At 42.8% G+C, this 20,490-nt stretch overlaps 1 protein-coding gene across 1 annotated transcript in view; it reads left to right on the forward strand.

Moving 5' to 3' along the window:
* The first annotated feature begins 3,213 nt into the window (after nucleotides 1–3,213).
* The window catches only part of efcab6 (EF-hand calcium binding domain 6), a 111,499-nt gene continuing 94,222 nt past the window's right edge, over nucleotides 3,214–20,490 (forward strand). The window contains exons 1-6 of the mRNA XM_087997400.1: nucleotides 3,214–3,352; nucleotides 4,041–4,258; nucleotides 6,259–6,353; nucleotides 8,280–8,346; nucleotides 10,463–10,599; nucleotides 15,820–15,938. Coding sequence (XP_087853526.1) covers nucleotides 3,214–3,352; nucleotides 4,041–4,258; nucleotides 6,259–6,353; nucleotides 8,280–8,346; nucleotides 10,463–10,599; nucleotides 15,820–15,938 — 775 coding nt within the window. The remainder of the gene's footprint in view (nucleotides 3,353–4,040; nucleotides 4,259–6,258; nucleotides 6,354–8,279; nucleotides 8,347–10,462; nucleotides 10,600–15,819; nucleotides 15,939–20,490) is intronic.

A 20,490-nucleotide genomic window follows, 5' to 3' on the forward strand; every position in this document is an offset into this window, starting at 1 on the left:
GGGGGCACGGGGGAGACAGGTAACCAACACCTGGGCAATGTGGGGCACGGGGGAGACAGGTAACCAGCACCTGGGCAATGTGGGGGCACGGGGGAGACAGGTAACCAACACCTGGGCAATGTGGGGGCACGGGGGAGACAGGTAACCAGCACCTGGGCAATGTGGGGGCACGGGGGAGACAGGTAACCAACACCTGGGCAATGTGGGGGCACGGGGGAGACAGGTAACCAGCACCTGGGCAATGTGGGGGCACGGGGGAGACAGGTAACCAACACCTGGGCAATGTGGGGGCACGGGGGAGACAGGTAACCAGCACCTGGGCAATGTGGGGGCACGGGGGAGACAGATAACCAACACCTGGGCAATGTGAGGGCACGGGGGAGACAGATAACCAACACCTGGGCAATGTGGGGGCACGGGGGAGACAGGTAACCAACAGCTGGGCAATGTGGGGCATGGGGGAGACAGGTGATCGGCATGTAACTTGCACTTGGGTATAGTGTGGGGGCACAGGGGAGAAGGTAACTGGCACTTGGGTACAGTGTGGGGGGCACAGAGGGAACTGGCACCTGGGCACTGGAGCAGACATGGAGGGGGAGACAGGTAATCAGTACCTGGGTAATGGTGGGGGGTGGTCACGTGGGAGACAGGTAACCAGCACCTGGGTATTGGGTGGAGGGTAGCATGGGGGAGACAGGTAACCAGAACCTGTGTACGGCAGGGGACACACAGGGGAGCCAGGTAACTGGCACCTGGGCACTAGGTAGGGGGCACAGGGCATACAGGTAACCGGCACCTCGGTACTGTATGATGTACATGGGGAGACAGTTAAGTGGCGTTTGGGCACTGGGTGCGGGATACAGAGGAGACAGGTAACCGGCCCTGGACACTGGAGGTGGGCACAGGCGAGACAGGTAACCAGCACCTGGTCAATGGGGGTGGGGCATGGGGGAAGATAGGTAACTGGCACCTGGGTACTGGGTGGGGGTGAATGGGGAGACAGGTAACCAGCATCTGGGTACTGGTGGAGGGGGGCACAGGGGGGACAGATAACCAGAACCTGGGTACTGGGTAGGGTGGGGCACAGGAGGGACAGGTAAGTGGCAACTGGGCACGGTGGGAGTCACAGGGGTAGCAGGTAATCAGCACCTGCGCACCGGAAGGGGTCGCAGGGGAGACAGGTAACTGGCACCTGGGCAATGAGGATGTGGAGTCATAGGGGAGACAGGTAACCAGCACCTGGGCAATGAGGGTGTGGGGTCACAGAGGAGACTGGTAACCAGCACCTGGGAAATGGAGTAGGGCGGCATGGAGGAGGCAGGTAACTAGCACCTGGGCACTGGAGGAGGGCAGGGGGAGACAGGTAACCAGAATCTGGGTACTGGGTGCGGGAGGCACAGGGGAGACAGGTAACAGCACCTGGGCAACAGTGGGGGAGGGCACATGGGAGACAGGTAACTGGTACTTGGGCACTGCAGGAGGGCACTGGAGCAGGGAAACAGGTCACTGGTACCTGTTCACTGGAGGGGATGGGAAAAAGTAACCAGCTGTTGGGTACTGCAGTGGTGTGGGGAGTCAGGTAACCAGCTGCTGAATACTGTGGGAGGACAGGTAACCAACACCTGGGCATGAGGGTACGAAGCTGTACACAGGTAAGCAACACCTGGGCAAGGTGGGGGATGGTGCTGTGCACAGGTAACCAACACCTGGGCAAGGTGGGGTGGTGTGCTGTGCACAGGTAAGCAACACCTGGGCAAGGTGGGGGTAGTGCTGTGCACAGGTAACCAACACCTGGATAATGTGCGGTGGTGCGCTGTGCACAGGTAACCAACACCTAGGCAAAGGGGTGGGAAGATGTGCACAGATAAGCAACACCTAGGCAAGGTGTGGGGTGGCACTGTGCGCAGGTAACCAACACCTAGGCAAGGTGTGGGGTGGCACTGTGCGCAGGTAACCAACACCTAGGCAAGGTGTGGGGTGGCACTGTGCGCAGGTAACCAACACCTAGGCAAGGTGTGGGGTGGCACTGTGCGCAGGTAACCAACACCTAGGCAAGGTGGGGTGGTGCGCTGTGCACAGGTAACCAACACCTGGGCATAGGGGTGGGAAGCTGTGCACAGGTAACCAAACCTGGCAATGGGGGTGGGAAGCTGTACACAGATGACCAACACCTAGGCAAGGTGGGGTAGTGCACTGTACACAGGTAAGCAACACCTGGGCACGGGGATGGGATGCTGTACACAGGTAACCAACATAGTGGGGGGAGACAGGAGAAAGGGAGGACTTCAGATGCTGGAGAGTCAGAGTCGAAAAGGGTAGCGCTGAAAAAGCACAGCAGGTCAGGGAGCATCCGAGGAGCAGGAGCATTTCAGGCATAAGCCCTTCACAGGAATGTGGAGGGGGGGACGAGGCTGAGAGATAAATGTGGGGATGGAGGTGAGTTTGGAGGGGAGACAGGTAACCAGTACCGAGGCACTGGTAAGTGATGTCAGGTAATGAGCTGCTTGGCACTGTGTGGGGCAAGACAGGTAACCAGCTGCTGGGGGAGTGGTGTCAGTTAATGAACCGCTGGGCACTGGGGGAAGGGGCAGGTAATGAGCTGCTGGGGACTGGGATGACAGGTAGCCCACAATTGGTCACCGGGGGACAGATAACCAGCATCAGGCAGGGACAGGTAACTGAGGGACATGTAACCAAAGCCTGGGTATTGAAGGGACAGGTAACCAACACCTGGCATTAGTGGGGCTGGATGTCTTGTTACTGGGGTGTGACAGGTAACCAAAACCTGGGTACTGACTGAGATCAATAACCAACCCCTTGCACTGGCAGAAGCAGGTGTCCTGATTGTTTGGATGCTGGTGGTTAGCGATAATCTTTCTTACCCAGTTAAGATTGAGGAAACACAACAGGAGGTAAGTCATGATGAACACAGAATAGAGTCAGGTATATTATCAATGAGCTAGGAGTTGCACTTCTGTACAAAGTAAAAATATGATTTGTATTTGCAGCTTATTATCTTACCATTCAAGCAAAGGCAAAATGCTGCTTCAGAACTGAAGAAGCCGTTCTAGACGAGAAATATCAAATTTGTTTCTCACTCAACTGATGTTGCCAGACCTGCTGAGTTTCTCCAGCATTCTCTTTGTTAATTCTTTTACCATGTTGAACCTTAAATCTTGGCCTTTCAGATTATTGGTACAGCACTGAAAGAGGATGGTTGGCTCTTCCCCAGACTTGGGATCTCTTTGTCTGGAGTCTCGTGGAATCCCACTAACTCCAAGACCTCAGTCAACACCAGGGAGGAGCTCATCACGTAACTTCAACAGTCGAGCTTCACTGCAGTCATCTTCAGGTAAAGCAATGTGGAAAACAATAGCATTAAAATAATAAATTGACTTTTCTTAACAACATTTTTATTGGTAATATTGCTGGTTAATGGACAATTCAGTCCACAGTTGTTTATAAAACAAATCACCAATGTTTGCAAAATGTGACATCAATTCTCCCATTTTGACTTCAGTTATCTTGTAGCTTATGTGAGTGAATAAGATTATTTATTAATTGAATTATAGACACATTTGTGCTCTAATCACATTATTGACTAAGTTAAACCAACAGACAAATAAGAATTTGTTCCTATTATTCTGGGCTGGGTTTGAGATAACACTCCTGTTTGAGATGGAAATCTATTGTCTGACTAACTACACTGTCTGATTTCCCATTGTTTGAACTTTGCACTTTCTATCAGAGATTATCAGTAGTTCTTTCCCTTTCTTATGAGGAGGGAGGAACTAAAACATTTGTCATTTGTTATGTCTTTGTTACACTATTGTCTTGTTTTTCTGTTTGTTTTAATTAATTATATTGAGTTGATAAAATAATTGCCAATGCTGTTTCCCCTTTTGATGATGGCACTTTTATAAACTACTTATTGTTTATAATGTTTGTATGTTGTTTTGTTTGAAGCAGATTAAATGTTACACTGCTATTCTTTTGTATTGACCCAGTTATTTAAATTTAGTGTGATATTTGTTTCTTAGGATCATTATTCTCTGAGCCAGATCTAAGATATTCTATTAGAAAAATTGAACATATTCTTGCTGAGAGAGCAAAAGAGAAGGAAGCTGACTTGAGGAGAGCTTTCTATGCTTATGATGTACATCGAAACCTAACGGTCACCAAAGACGAATTCCAAAGAGTGATTGAAAAGTATCTGCTGCCACTTAATCCAAAACAGTTCCAGGATCTACTTGCAAGGGTAATTGAACATTAAAAAATGTGTTTGATGCTTGAATTTAAAGCAGCTGAGAATTTTACTACGACTATTATCATTTTTGATCTTTATCACTCTTCAGCAATTTCAAGTTCCAAATTCGTGTAATTACTTATGTCGTTATGGATGAGATATTTAGAACTTGCGTATTTACTGCCTAACATTTTAGAGAAAGTTTTCTTAAGGTGCACTTACCCTGCCAATGGATGAATTTCCAGCTTATGTGTGATTTCTATTAGATTAAACTATTGATTCAGTTTAATCATCTCCAATGTCTTGAGAGCTGTTGCCTCGGTGATTATTATCTTCAAGGAACTCTGTCATCCTGACTAAAATGTAACAACTGTGAACTTGGTCATAACTGTGAAGTTCACTGAAATTCCTTCTTTAATAACGATTTCCATTTGAAACTGTTTCCCAATAAGCACCATGGTTTTGAAATTACCCGTAAGAAAAATTGCCTCCAGAAAACTTTGTTTCCTCTTTCAAACCTAATTTTGAATTATTTGATCACCAGTTAGCCACAGTGTTAAGGATTACTCCCATATTTGAGAGTCAGTGAAACCTGACTCACACATTCATAGGATACTTGAAAATTCTAAAGTTAAGTATTACAAATGCAGTATCTGTGGAGAGCATAAGGAGTTCTGATGAAGGCATGGATCTGAAGTGCTGGGCTGGATTTCCAACTTTGAACCAAGAATTTGGAACTAGGCCATTTCCTGATGGTGTGATCCCCTGACTGGCAGTGCCTGCCTTTGCCTCTTCATGGTAAAGACAGGCTGGAGTCAAGGTTGCGTCCCTAAAAACAGGGTTGAGATAGAGTCAGAGGAGGGAAAATGTCAAGGCAACCAGTTTAAAAGTGTCACTTGCATTCCATGGAGCATTGTGGGGGTCCTAACCTACTTATATCCATAAAAACCTCCCCATCGACCAGTCTTTAATATCTCTGCCAATTTTCTTTTTACATGTTGTAGCTAGATATACCCCCTTATAATTCTTTAATTTTCTTCCTGCTAACTCCCTCGAACTGTGTTTCCAGCTGGATTCCTTTTCCTCCCCTTCGCCAATTCACCTTATCCAGATTCACTCTCTTCCTCTTCTCTTATTCAGGGATTAGAATCATAAAATAATACCACACAGAAGGAAGCCAGTCACCTTGTCAAAAGAGCCATGCAATTAATCCCACACTTCTTTTAAAAATTGCTTTTGTTTCATAAGGGATTTGATGATATCTAGCAGCATGGCATCCCTTTGACCACATTTATGAAGAGCCCAAACCATACATGTGGCTTCAATCCATATCCATCCAGAAATTCCAACTACATTTCGCACTGTATCCCATTATAACTTAATTGTTTTACACAAGTTATATAAGATAAACCCCGTGCTTCGATGAAAAATATGAACATTTAGAGTTGTGCAATTCCTAATCCTGTGATATTGTAATTAATAATTAAGGAGCTTCATTTGGAGACAGCTGCATATGCATGAGCATTGGGTGTATTGACCACATCACAAAGTAAAACATCCATTTCTGCATCTATGAGAATTCTCATTACAAGGTGGTTCTTGAGAATTATAGTATTTCATGTATAAGATGATGAAGTTGAATTGTGTTTATGTATGGGCAATCACATAGGACTTCTCAGTACAATACTGCCAAGAATGGATTGCATAACATGGGGTGGCATGGTGGCTCAGTGGTTAACACTGCTGCCTCACAGTGTCAGGGACCTGGGTTCAATTCTAGCCTCTTCGATTCTCGAAGATGGAAGTGAAAATAGATATGTTCAGAACTATTACAGGGATGTGTTAACTTTTAAAATAATGAGCTGCCAGACGATGACGAAGTTAAAAATGGGCTTCTCATCCCCAAACTTATAGCATCCTTTTGAAATAATTGGCATGAGCAGATGCTATTCCTCACATTGGAACATTTGTGTTTGGTACATCTTATAAAATGTACGCTTTGTCTTTTTAAGCTTCCCATCAGCAGTGATGAAACAGTTCCTTACAATGTATTTCTGGACCAGTTCTGTACATCTGATGGATCTCGAGTAAGAAGTACACTTAGCAGGTAAGCACCTAAATAAAATGGAAAAAAAACTGAGATTCCAAAATAAAGAAAAACAAAATTTTGGAAAGTAATAACACTCAAAATCTGTAAAATGCAAAAGATGATTTATGGTATTTTAGATGTGTACCCTTCACTCGGATGGATTGTACCTAACCAAAATATTATAACTTGCCTTTTCTCTTTACAGATGCCAATTGACTAGCTTTGTATTTCCATATTTTGCTGATCTATGGCTTTATCTAGTGATACTTAGAACAATGAAATAAAAACATTGTTTTCATATAAACGTAACTGAATCTTAAGAGCATTTGGTTATCTGATTGTGGCTTTAACTGCACTTTACTGCCTACATCTACACTCCACACCCCCAAATAACCTTTAACATCCTTGGAGATCAAAAGTTGTCTACCTGAGGCTTGAATGTGTTCAGTGATGTAGCTTCCACAACTTTCTGTGCTAGTGAATGCCTAATAAGCTTAAGGATTTTTGAGAGAAGAAATTTCTTCCTTATCTCTTAAATGGGAAGGCCCTTATTTTGAAACTGTGCTTCCCAGTTAAAAATTTTCCCACAGGGAAAAACATCCTCCAACATTTACCCTGTCAAGAACCCTTAGAAATGTATTGATTTTTTTTTACAGCTTAAACTGAATTAATGACTTACAGTTTTCAGCCTCTCACTCAAGGCATTGTATGATCTGAATTTTTTATTTAACTCTTCAGTAAGGGCCTGCAGGTAATTGCAACATATATTGAACCTGTGGAAATAAAATAAAGGTCTATGCAAATACGACAACTTTAGAAACAAATTTCTCTAGTTAATTATTCCCGTCCCACGTCACTAATGCCTGGTCAGGGCAGAGCCTGGGGCAGAGTGCCAATTCATTTATGAGACTGGATAGCGACTGTAAGCAGGTTGTTTGATCACAGAGTACATTCTGGCCAAGAAAACCTATCTAGGGATAGAAATACATCTCAAGTAGGCAATCAGCTGCCCAACGTACCCTGTGCAATGAAAATGAATGTTGCACACAAAAGATACGAAGAAACAGCACCTAGATCCTTGTGGGGGGACAAAAACTGATTTTCAAATTCTCTCAAAACATTCTTTGTGAGTGGCATTCCACATTCAACAATTTATCAATTGGACTATAAAATTGCACATTCACAGGAAGCAACTTTGCTCTTAAGATTCACTTATCTGGAACTGAGGTAGATGGTAAAGACAATCTGCAGTTTATATGTCTATCCAACAATTATAGAGTTATAGAGATGTACAGCACGGACACAGACCCTTCAGTCCAACTCTCCCATGCTGACCAGATATCCTAAATTAATCTAGTCCCATTTGCCAGCACTTGGCCCATATCCCTCTAAACCCTTCCTATTCATATATCCATTCAGATACCTTTTAAATGTTGTAATTGTACCAGCCTCTACCACTTCCTCTGGCAGCTCATTCTATTCACACAGCACCCTCTGCATGAAAAAGTTGCCCCTTAGGTCCCTTTTAAAACTTCCCAACCTATACCTATGCCCTCTTGTTCTGACTCCCCCACCCCAGGGAAAAGACCTTGTCTATTTCTCAGTATTTTTATTAGATAAATGTCCTGCAACTGATTTATTTAATTATTTTTACACTAAATTATTTTGTTTTCCTCTAAATTTTAAAAAGATCCGTCATAACAACATGATTTAATTCAATTCAATTTAATTTAATTGTTTTAAAAGTCCTGTTTCTGAATCACTGCCACAAAGTGCAGTACATATTTGCTCTAGACACTGTTGACCCACTGTTGTAAGCTATAAGAAACGTTTATCATAGAAGTCACTTGCAGTAGTGCTTTATATTTTCACACAGCCTCTGTGCTGGGTTTATTTCACAGTAGCAACTGATTGTTTTTCTATTCTCCTTTTTTCATTCTCCAGGAGCAGTTCTGTTATGACCAAGTGCAATATGACAGTAAAAGAGATTGAGAATCATCTCAAAGAAAAGGTGAAAAGTCCCCTGTTATGTGACAAAACCTAAAAATTAATCTGCTGCCTTTTAATGTTAGATTCCATCCACGTTTTTAAAAGGGCATTGTACACTTCTGGATAAAGGTTCTGAATGAAGAAAAACCATGCCTAAGAACTATTACTTTTACCGAAGATAAGGGGAAATTTCGTCTTAGTGAGCTATATGTCAGAAAGGCATGCCCTCCTGCACCTGATCTTTTGGGGTAAATCAATTATGAAATAATAATGAATTATGAAGCATGGAATTAAAGGCTGAATAGTTTCATTTTTGCAATGCCCCTTCACCCTTAACAAAAAGACTCCTCAAATACATGGAGTTGGGATTGACACATATGCCCACAAAGGTCTCAGTTGCCATGGCATGTTTATAACTCATAATGTACTTCTTCACCGGACTCAGACAAAGCTAATGATTTTCAAACTTAATTGCTTAAAATTCTGTAGTGGTTATTTGCTTCCCACTTATCATGACTCTACTGAAAAGAGTGCACCAATAAACAGGAATCCTTCTTCCTCAAGCTGTCACAAAATGCATAAAACCCCAATCAGGTCAGCAAGATAACCAATTCTTCTGACAGGACAAAAGTAATTCACACCAGGTTTCATCATTAATAGAAAATAACTCCATTATCAAAACACACATGAGCAAATGGTAGAAAAAAAGAGAGGATTCCTATTCTACTATTACGTGATTTGAAATTTATCTCTTTAAAACCCCAACATTACACTCACTCATTCATGATTTCAGATGACAAAATTCAGAAATATTACAAATAGAAGAAAGAACAGGCAGGGAAAAGAAAATTCCAAAGATCAAAAGTCAAGATTTCAAGTGTGGATTAAATTGTCCCTGACATGTTGTTGTCTGTAAAGAATTGATTGTTCTGCATTTCACTTTTAAAATTGAGCTGATGGACCGAGACATTTTTTTTCCTTAAAACTCCTATTCAATTTTCTTTGTGTTCTGCCTTTTAACCCACATGGGGAGAAGGGGAGAGATGTTTTCAGTTTGTAGACTCTGGATACCTCTGGCTGCTCTTGCACTTAAAACTTCATAGCAAACTGCAATTTGATCAGAGGGTATCATAGAAAGAACTTTCTTACCTTCAAAATCCCTTGGTTTTACTCTGACTCAGATCATGCCCCTAATTTCTTCCAAAAGTAACGTTGTCTTGCACAGCTTAAAATGTGCATTAATTGATCTTTCTAAGTTGTGAAACTCTGTAGCTATTTTGTCTGTACAGTCATTCAACTTCCACTTCAGTTTATAGACCCAAATAGGAAAGGTATGTGGTGGTCTCTAACACTCAGACCAGCATTTGAACTGCATATTATATTGGTATCCCCAGACTGATTACAAAGCTTTTTTTTTCCACCAAGTTCCTTGTGGCAGCCCCATAGCAAATTTATGAGTCCCTGCTCCTAAAACAATGTTTCATCACAATGAAGTCATCATTGGTAAAGGCCTTGCTCACAAGTGAACAAATATTTTGGAGAGAAATAGCTAGCTGTGGGCTTGGCTGCAGACTTCTCTAAATTTTCGTTATGAATAAATAATCGCGATAACGTCACATTAGATTGGCCATTTCATTTAGAAATACCAATGTTGTACTGTCCAAATTGTTACAGTAATTCTTTCTGCTCGCAGAGTTGTAATCAGAGGTGAGAGGATAGTGTGGGTTAGAGAGCCTCAGGTGGAGGAATAAGCTGGATGTATTAGCTTGGGGTAAGTGTCCTAATGCTAATTAAAACCCTAAGTTGTGGATAATTCTATACTCAAGGTCCTAAATAGGCCTAAGACTACAATTTTTTGTTAATATTAATTATGTATTATTTATCAAGCAGGATGCTTGGTACCTTACCAGGCTTCCTCCCCTCTTTCCCTCCCACCCTAACATCCCCTCATATTGCACACAATGGGGAAACAGGACTATTCAGGTGTGGGCAGGAAGGCAGAAGGCTGGCCAGCTGCTTTATTTTACATGCCCACTCCCTGGCTCTCACTGACAGTAGACCATAGCATTCATCCCAAGTCTTCAGTTTTTGTATTAAGTTACTGATTTTTGAAAACTCTTGTTATTTCTCTAACTTAGATTTCAAATAATTTAAAAAACCTCATCAGAGCCTTTAAGTTGTTTGATTATAACAAGGATGAGCACATTCGGTGCTATGACGTTCGACGAGTTCTTGAGAGCTACTGCTTTCGAATGACAGATTCTCAATTTGAAAGGTCAGCATAACCAGATGTATGCTTTTGATGTTTCTGGGTGACTTTTGGCTGTTCCTATAATCTCTTAATGCTCTTTATCAATCCACTGTAGTAGTATTCAATCACTAAATGGCCTCTTTTTCTAAAATATAATTACTTTCATGGACGACAGTCAGAAAATGTGCCTAAACTGGCAAAACAAGTTGAATGGTCAAATATGTAGTCAACAGTGATTACAAAGCAGCATAATAATCAGTTTTATATATTTCAACAGAAGAGTAATAAATGCTAATAATAATATACGAGACTGATTAATTGCTTTCAATAGTCCCAGAATAGCCTAGCATTACATAATTGTTGTTGATAGTAACTCCCATTTGATTCAGTGAATGAAAGTTACCCTGCAAATATCATCATTGATACAGAATGCATTTTCCTTTGATAAATAAAAGTTAATGGAGAATATGAGCAAGGTACCAAAGTCATACACAGCATGAGGGGGCATCAGTTTTTCACTCCAAAGGTGGCACCTGTGACATTGTGGCTACTCCACTGAAATGTCAAGCTAGGTTATATGCTCTGGTTTCTGGACATGAATCTAAAACATTCTAACTTGAAGTGAGAGTGACACCATTGAACCATGACTGATCCAAAGGGGTGAAATTTAATGCCCTGCCAGAGCAGAGTGTGTGATAGAGGTTTGTTGTCTTCCCATTTCCCTTTGATTCATTATAGATAGGAAGGCTGTTGGGTAGCATTATCATCTAGAGGCCAAGACAGAGCCTTAAGTTATCCCTTAAAGACTTCAACCTGCTGCTGCTGCTATTCACCAATGGGCAAAGGAACCAGGCATCTAGGGATGTGCTTTGTCTATAATTAAAGGACATGGTAATGGGAAGCTAACCCTTGTCCTTGCTGTTAAATTTGTCCCAAATGATCCTCCCACTCCTTGATTGATGCAACCTCAACTACCAAGCCAACGCCATCGGCCCTTGCTCCCAAACAAGGCTCTCCAGCTCGTACATCCTCTCCCATCTGCTGGTCAGTGTATATCCTACCCCAGTCTAACCTTAATCACCATCTCAGAGAACCTCTGTCCATGCACTTCTCTAACTTTGAAGGATCCAGCTTAGAGGGGAAGGGGGAAGAGCAGCAAAGCTTGAGTCCCTGGGGACTCCATAGTTAGCAGACAGATATGAGGTTTTGTGGGAATGAGAGAGATTGGTGTGTTGCCGCCCAGGTGCCAGGATTCATGATGTCTCTGATCATGTTTCTGTGATCCTTGAGGGGGAGGGGGAGCAGCCCCAAAATCGTGGTTCACATAGGCATTAACAACATAGGTAAGAAGAAAGGTGGGGGTCTAAGGCAGAAATTCAGGGAGCTAAGATGGAAGCTTAGAGCTAGATCAAACAGAGTTGTTGGGTTTGTTGCCTGTGCCACGTACTAATGAAGCGAGGAACAGGGAGAGAGCGGAGCTGAACACGTGGCCGCAAGGATGGTGCGGAGGGAGGGTTTTGGATTCTTCGATAATTGGAGCTCTTTCTGGGGAAGGTGGGACCTCTACAAACAAGATGGTCTTCACCTGAACCAGAGGGGTACTAATATCCGGGGGAGGGGGTATTCGCTCATGCTCTTCGTGCGGGATTTAAATTAATGCACCAGTGGGGTGGGAACCTGAATTGTACTTCCAGTGTATAGGAGGTAGAGGGTAGTGAAGTCAGCAATAAGTTTGCAAGGTTGTGAGAGGGCACCGGCAATCATATGTTAGTTTGAAATGTGTGTACTTCAGTGCCAGGAGCGTCCAGAATAAGTTAGGTGAACTTGCAGCATGGGTTGGTACCTGGGATTTCGATGTTGTGGCCAGTTCAGAGACATGGTTGCAGGAGGGATTGGAATGGTTGTTGCAGATTCTGGAATTTAGATGTTTAGGAAGAACAAAGAAGATGGTAAAAGGAGGGGGTTGGGGGAGGGAGGTGTGTGTGTGGCATTGTTAATCAAGGGTAGTATTACAGCAGCTGACATGACATTAGAGGACTCATCCACTGAGGTAGTTTGGGCTGAGGTTAGAAACAGAAAAGGAGAGGGCACCCTGTTGGGAGTTTTCTATAGGCCTCTGAATTATTCCAGGGATGTAGGGGAAAGGATGGCAAAGATGATTCTCGATAGAAGCGAGAATAACAGGGCAGTTGTTATGGGGAACTTTAACTTCCTCAATATTGACTGGGAATACTATAGTTCAAGTAGTTTAGATTGGTCAGTTTTTGTTAAATGTGTGCAGAAGGGTTTTCTGACACAGTATGTAGACAGGCCAACAAGGGGCAATGCTATATTGGATTTGGAAATGGGAATTAACCTGGCAGGTGTTAGATTTGGAGGTAGGTGAGCACTTTGGCAATAATGACCACAATTTGGTTTTTTTACAATAGCAATAGGCAGGGATAGGTATATACCTCAGTGAAAGAGGTATAACTGGGGGAAAGGCAATTGTGATGTGATTAGGTGAGATTTAGGATGCATAGGATGGGGAAGGAAACTGCAGGGGATGGATAAACTTGAAATGTGGAGCTTATTCAAGAAACAGCTACTGCGGGTTTTTGATAAATATATATCTACCAGGCAGGGAGATAGTTGTCGAGAGAGGGAGCCATGGTTTACCAAAGAAGTTGAAGCTCTTGTCAAGAGAAAGAAGGCGGCTTATGTGAGGATGAAGCATGAAGGCTTAGTTAGGGGGCTTGAGAGTTCTAAATTAGCCAGAAAAGATCTAAAGAGATGGCTATGGAGAGCCAGGAGGGGACATGAGAAGTTGTTGGCGGATGGGATCAAGGAAAACCCTAAGACCTTCTATAGGTATATCAGGAATAAAAGAATGACTAGAGTAAGATTAGTGCTGATCAACGACAGTAGTGGGAAGTTGTGTGTAGAATCTAAGGACATAGGAGAAGTGCTTAATGAATACTTTTCATCAATATTCACATTGGAAAAGGGCAATGTTAGTGAGAATACAGAGATACAGGCTATTAGATTAGATGGGAGTGCGGTTGACAAAGAGGAGGTTTTAGCAATTTTAGAAGATCTTAAAATAGATAAGATCCCTGGGCTGGATGGGATTTATCCTGGGATTCTCTGGGAAGCCAAGGAGGAGATTGCAGAGCCTTTGGCGTTGATCTTTATGTCATTATTGTCGACAGGAGTAGTGCCAGAAGACTGGAGGATAGCAAATGTTGTTCCCTTGTTTAAGAAGGGAAGTCTGGCCAACCCTGGTAATTATAGGCCAGTGAGCCTTACTTCAGTTGTGGATAAGGAGTTGGAAAAGGTTATAAGAGATAGGATTTATAATCATCTGAAAAGAAATAATTTGATTAGGGATAGTCAACCCGGTTTTGTGAAGGCTAGGTCATGCCTAACTAACCTTATTGAGTTCTTTGAGAAGGTGACAAAACAGGTGGATGAAGATAAAGCAGTTGATGTGATGTATATGGACTTCGATAAGGCGTTTGGTAAGATGCCACACAGTAGGCTATTGCACAAAATACAGAGTTTCGGGATTGAAGGTGATTTAGTGGTTTGGATCAGAAATTGGCTAGCTGACAAAAAAAAAGGGTAGTGGTTGATGGGAAATGTTCATCCTGGAGCTCAGTTACCAGTGGTATACTGCAAGGATCTGTTTTGGAGCCACTGCTGTTTGTCATTTTCATAAATGATCTGGATGTGGGCATACAAGGATGGGTTAGCTAATTTGCGGTTGACACTCAGGTAGCCAGAGTTGTGGATAGTGCTGAAGGATGTTGTGGGTTACAGAGGGACATAGATAAGAAGCAGAGCTGGGCTGAAAAGTGACAAATTGATTTTAATACGGAAAAGTGTGAGATAGTTCACTTCGGAAGAAGTAACAGGAATGCAGTGTACTGGGCTAATGATAAAATTCTTGGTAGTATAGATGAACAGAGAGATCTCAGTGTCCGGGTGTGTAGATCCCTGAAAGTTGCCACCCAGATTGATAGACATATGGTGTGTTGGTGTTTATTGGTCGGGGAATTGAGCTTCAGAGCCATGAGGTCATGCTTCAGCTGTACAAGACACTGGTAAAGCCGCACCCTGGAGTATTGTGTACAGTTCTGGTCACTGCATTATAGGAAGGATGTGGAAGCTTTGGAAAGGGTTCAGAGGAGATTTACTTGGATGTTGTCTGGTATGGAAGGAAGGTCTTACGAGGAAAGGCTGAGGGAACTGAGGCTGTCTTCATTGGAGAGAAGCAGGTTGAGAGGTGACTTAATTGAGACATATAAGATATTCAGTGGGTTAGATAGGGTGGATAGTGAGAGCCTTTTTCCTCGGATAGTGAAGGCTAACACGAGGGGTCATAACTTTAAATTGAGGGGGGATAGATTTAGGACAGATATCAGGGGTAGATTCTTTACTCAGTAGTAGGGGCATGGAATGGCCTGCCTGCGACAGTAGTTGACTCGCTGACATTAAGGGTATTTAAATGGACATTGGACATACATATGGATAATAATGGAATGGTGTAGGTTAGATGGGCATCAGATTAATTTCACAGGTTGGCGCAAAGTTGAGGGCTGAACGTTACTGCGCTGTAACGTTCTATGGGACCTGCTGTCGAGGCCCTTACCATGGCCATTGTTCCTGCTGTTGCTGGACTGTCAGAGGTCTCTGATTGTTTGAAAGCTTTTGGGAGCAAGATTTCCAGAGCTTTTGTTTCATGGGAGGCCTGATGCTGTCCATGCAAATATCTGATTGCACTGAAATATCAAATAATAACAGAGAATGCTGGAGAAACGCAGCAGACCTGGCAACATTTGTGGAGAGAGAAACAGAATGAACATTTCAAGTCTGATATGACTCTTCTTCAGAACTGAAAGGTGTTGGAGAAAGGTATTTTTAAATACTTTTAATAAATGTACTGGACTCAGTGTTCACTCTGTCTCCTTCTGCTCAGATGCTGCCAGATCTGCTGTGTTTTGCCACCATTCTCTGTGTTTGTTTCAGATGTCCAGTATCCACAGCATTTTGCCTTTATCGCACTGAAATGTCATTGAGTCTCCTCTGGAATGGTGCTGTGGGACTGTCATTGGTTGTTCGATTCGTTGGTTGGGTTCCAAAGTGTGAGGTAGTTCACTTCGGAAGAAGTAACAGGAATGCAATGTCCCATTGCTCCAGCTAAGTTCTGCTCAATTATTATTTTTGGTTAATTTCTCTGATCAAGCTATTTATTTCCATCAGGCTTTGTTCTCGACATCAACTGTCCAGAACTGGAACAGTGAATTACAAGGAATTCCTACAAAAACTGGGCATTTATGTTGAACCCTATAAGAAACATGTTTCAGAAAGTGTGGCACAAGGTAGGAACTCAAACTAATAATGATGTTCACTTAAGTTAGTAATCATGTACATTTATAATTTGCCCAAGTTTTGGCAGATGACTGTGAAAATCCTATTGAGAGCACAACTCCAGAAAAGCTATTGGTCGCTTTATCACTGATGTGTTCTGATGATGCCTGGTAACTCACCAGACTAAGTATGAATAAAAATGGATTATACATACGAACCCGTGATCTCCCTATACACCGGTCGTTCTGTTATAACGTGCATTTCATCAACGCGAATTCGCTCTAACGTGATTGATGAATTGGGGACACTGTTTGTTTCTAAAGTGCGAAGCTTTAAAATGTGTGCTGGCTGTAACGTGATGACATCACTAGCACTTTAAGCACAGTTTCTAAAGTGTGATTTTTCTATAACACGGAGTTGCACAAGAACGCAACCATCACGTTATAGAAGAGCTAACTTATCAACAAATTGTATTTATACCATGAACTAGTATGATATAACTTCCCAAGGTGTCTCACAGCAACATTATCAAATAAAATTTGACACCAGTAAACAGTGCAAGCAGTTATTAATGCTGATGGCAATAGCCTTAACCAAAAAAATGGTTTTAATGACTCTCAAAGTAGGAAGGAAAGAGAGAGTGGGGTAGCAAAGTTTACAAAGGGAGTTTCACAGTTGAAAGCTTTGGTAGCTGAGATGCCAAGAAGAACAAGAAAAATGAAGATGCTCAAGGGAACAAAATTGTAAAATCACAATGATCTCTGAAGGTTCTGACAGTGGAAGATACTACAGAGAGGGAGGATTGATACCATGGAGGAAATTGAAAATAATGGCAGAAGCTTCGGCACCTGGACCTAACATGCTTGGAGGCAAGAAAGAAACATAACTAGGCAGGGTGTTGGCATGTCCAATCCCCCGGTGCTTTCTCATCTCCCCTGGCTACAGGGCATATGCTTAGCCTTCCTGCTGTATTGCCAATGAGGTCCTTAAGGGCCCAATTAGGGATCAAAATCAATCTGTACATGATCAAATGACAGGACTTATGGTGGGAAGAGTACCACTGGAAACAGCTCGCTCTGTTACCCACAACCTGAGAAACCACATACTCCCATGTATCACTTACATCAGTCCTGGATCCTTAGTGGTCCTGAAAATTATCTCGCAGAAACCACAACCTCCCTATGAGATGCTACTGAACATGAGACAGCTTTCACCACACTGGACTTCCACCTCCAGACTCGTGATTCCAGGGAAATCCCCGCTGGTAGCCCCATCACTCCCTGATTGTCATATACTTTGACAGGCCTTCCAGGAAGAGATGGCTTGGTTATCTTGTCAGCTCTCCAGTGCATCAACAAGGTTCTGCCCATAGAAAAGACAAAGCACATTAGCAAATAAAATATGGTGCAAGTTCAGAAGTAGGCAGCAGAGTTTTGGACAGCCTCAAGTCCACGAAGGCTAGCAATTGGCAAGATGGCCAAAGTTGATAGTATTAACATAAGGCATGGACTAGAGTTTCAGTCCTAGAAGGGCTGAGATGAGATGGGCTTGATTAGTTTTACATCCAGGTGCTAGCTACAGAGAATCCTTGGCTGAGGCTTCCTAGAAATGTTATGTCATTAAGGAGTCTCGAGATTATGATTTGTAGTTGAGTTTCAGGTTGTAAGTTTGCTTGCTGAACTGGTAGGTTTGTTCTCAGATGTTTCGTCACTATGCTAGGTAACATCATCAGTGAGCCTCCAGTGAAGTGCTGGCGTTGTGTTTCTATTTATGTGTCTTGGTCTGTTAAAGTGGGTGATATCATTTTTGGTCCTTTTTCTCAGAGTTTGGTAAGTGGGGCCCAAATTGATGTGTTCATTGATGGAGTTCCGATTTGAATGCCAGGCCTCTAGGAATTTCCGTGCATGTCTCTGTTTAGCCTGCCCTAGGATGGATTCATTCCTGAAGAAGGGCTAATGCCCGAAACGTCGATTCTCCTGTTCCCTAGATGCTGCCTGACCTGCTGCGCTTTTCCAGCAACACATTTCCATCTAGGATGGATATGTTGTCCCAATCGAGGTGGTGTCCTTCTTCATCTGTGTGTAAGGATGCTAGTGATAGCTGGTCATGTCTTTTGGTGGCTAGTTTTCTGCCTGTCTGTCCAATGTAGTGTTACAGTCTTTGCAGGGTATTTTGTATGTGACATTTGATTTGCTGGTTGTTGGTACATGGTCCTTTCGGTTCATCAGTAGCTGTTTGTGAGCTACCATGATGCCAAAAGGTCAGAGTAGTCTGGTAGTCATCTCCGAGATGTCTTTGATATAAGAAGTGTGGCTAGAATCTCTGGGCGTGTTGTCTTCTTGTTTGGGTTTGTTGAAGAATCGACGGACTATGTTTATCAGGTACCCGTTGTTCTTGAATACACTGTATAGATATTTTTATGAACAGGGAACTTCATGCCAAAAATGTTTGTACACCAATGAGACTGGCCAGGAATGGACAAACCTATTAGAACAAGCCATTAGCATCAAACAACAGCAGACCAAAACAAAAAATAAACTATCCCTACAAGGAAAATTGGTCAATCTCACACAAAAGAACAACACAGACAATTCAGAAACTTGATTAAGAACCTATCAGACCGACCATGAGCAGACACAGAAAAAGCTGTCCTAGTAACCGGAATGAACTACAGCTACAGAGATGCAGACAAAAAGGACTTCCTAGCAGGATTGGAATCAACCCTGAAAGACGATGCACGCACAGAAGAAATCCAGCAGACAATTAGACAAAGAGTAGCACCAATACTGAGCAGGAAGAACGAAGGGAACATCCTCAACACACAGCAAAGGAAAGTCCTAGAATGACTCAGAAAAGACAGAAATATTGTAATCCTACTGGCAGATAAAGGGCGCATGACTGTCATCTGAAACAGAACAGTACTTTGAAAAGGTGAACTCACTACTTGCAGATACTGACAACTACCAACAGGTGGCAATGGACCCGATTCTGCAGCTAGAAAACTGTATCACAGCATAACTGAAGAATCTCCACAAATCAGGCGAAATTAACAAGACAGATCTCCAAAGAATGAAACCTAATGGATCCAACACACCCCATTTCTACAAATTATCTAAGGCACCCAATCCAGGGGGCCTCCTGAGAGCCATAGTCTCACTTCCTGGCACACCATCATACAGACTGGCAAAGGAACTTCACCATAAACTGAAATACCTGGTAGAAGACTCATGCCACTCCATCTGCTCTACCCAAGAATTTCTGAACATCATCAAAGATACCAAGATAGAAGAGGACAAAGTCATGGTCTCCTTCGACATAACTGCTCTATTCACATCAATTAGCATCAATTGGCCAAAGAATCACTTACCTCACTACTAGACGAACCAAGGACACAAACACCAGACAGCACCAACCCCATCAGCAAGGACAGCATCCTCAAGCTGGTAGATCTGTGCCTTACTACCTACTTCACCTTCAATGACGAGACCGACAAACAAATCAATGGAACACCCATGGGATCACCAATATCAGGATTCTTAGTACAAGCTATGATGCAGAAACTAGAAAAAACAGTCCTCTCCACAATCAACCCAAAATTTGGGTCCGCTACGTGGACGACACCTTTGTCATCATGAAACGGAACAAATTACAGGAAACCTACAATATCATTAACAACATCCTTACTGGCATTAATTTCACCAAAGAGGTAGAGGAACAGACTCCCCTTGCTAGATGTCAAAGTGGAACAAACAGTCAATCGAGAACTTCAGACCAGCGTCTACAGGAAAGTAACACACACAGATCAAACATTCAACTACAGGAGCAATCATCCCAACACCCACAAATGGAGCTGCATCAGGACATTTATTTAAACGGGCCACAACACATTGCAGCACCCAGGAACTATGAGCAGCAGAAGAAAAATATCTATACAGTGTATCCAAGAATAACCGGGTACCCGATAAACAGTCAGCCGATTCTTAAACAACAAACCCAATCAACATTCAGAGACTCTAGCCACATTAGCATACATCAAAGACAGCTCTGAGATGTCTACTGGACTGCTCCGACCTCTTGGCATTATGGTAGCCTACAAATCTACCAACAGACTGAAACAGCTACTGATGAACCTAAAGGACTCTGTACCAACAACCAGAAAATTGAATGCCTGCAAAGACTGTAACAAACATGATATCGGACAGACAGACAGAAAACTAGTCAATAGGATACATAAGCGCCAATTAGCCATCAAAAGACATGACCAGCTATCACTAGTATTCTTACACACAGATGAAGAAGGACACCACTGTGACTGGGACAACACATCCATCCAAGGACAGGCTAAACAGAGAAATGCACAGGAATTCCTAGAGGCCTGGCATTCGAATCGGAACTCCATCAATAAATACATCAATCTGGACCCCATTTACCAACCTCTGAGAAAAAGAACCGAAAATTATATCACCTACCTTAACAGACCAAGACACATAAATAGGAAGTGGGTCAGAATGCCAGCGCTTCAACAGAGGCTCACTGATGATGTTAGCAAGCATAGTGACAAAA

Source organism: Chiloscyllium plagiosum, unplaced genomic scaffold, assembly GCF_037043375.1.
Source record: "Chiloscyllium plagiosum isolate Xiang-an unplaced genomic scaffold, Cpla_swu_hap1 HiC_scaffold_19, whole genome shotgun sequence".
In the NCBI taxonomy this organism is placed as follows: Eukaryota; Metazoa; Chordata; class Chondrichthyes; order Orectolobiformes; family Hemiscylliidae; genus Chiloscyllium; species Chiloscyllium plagiosum.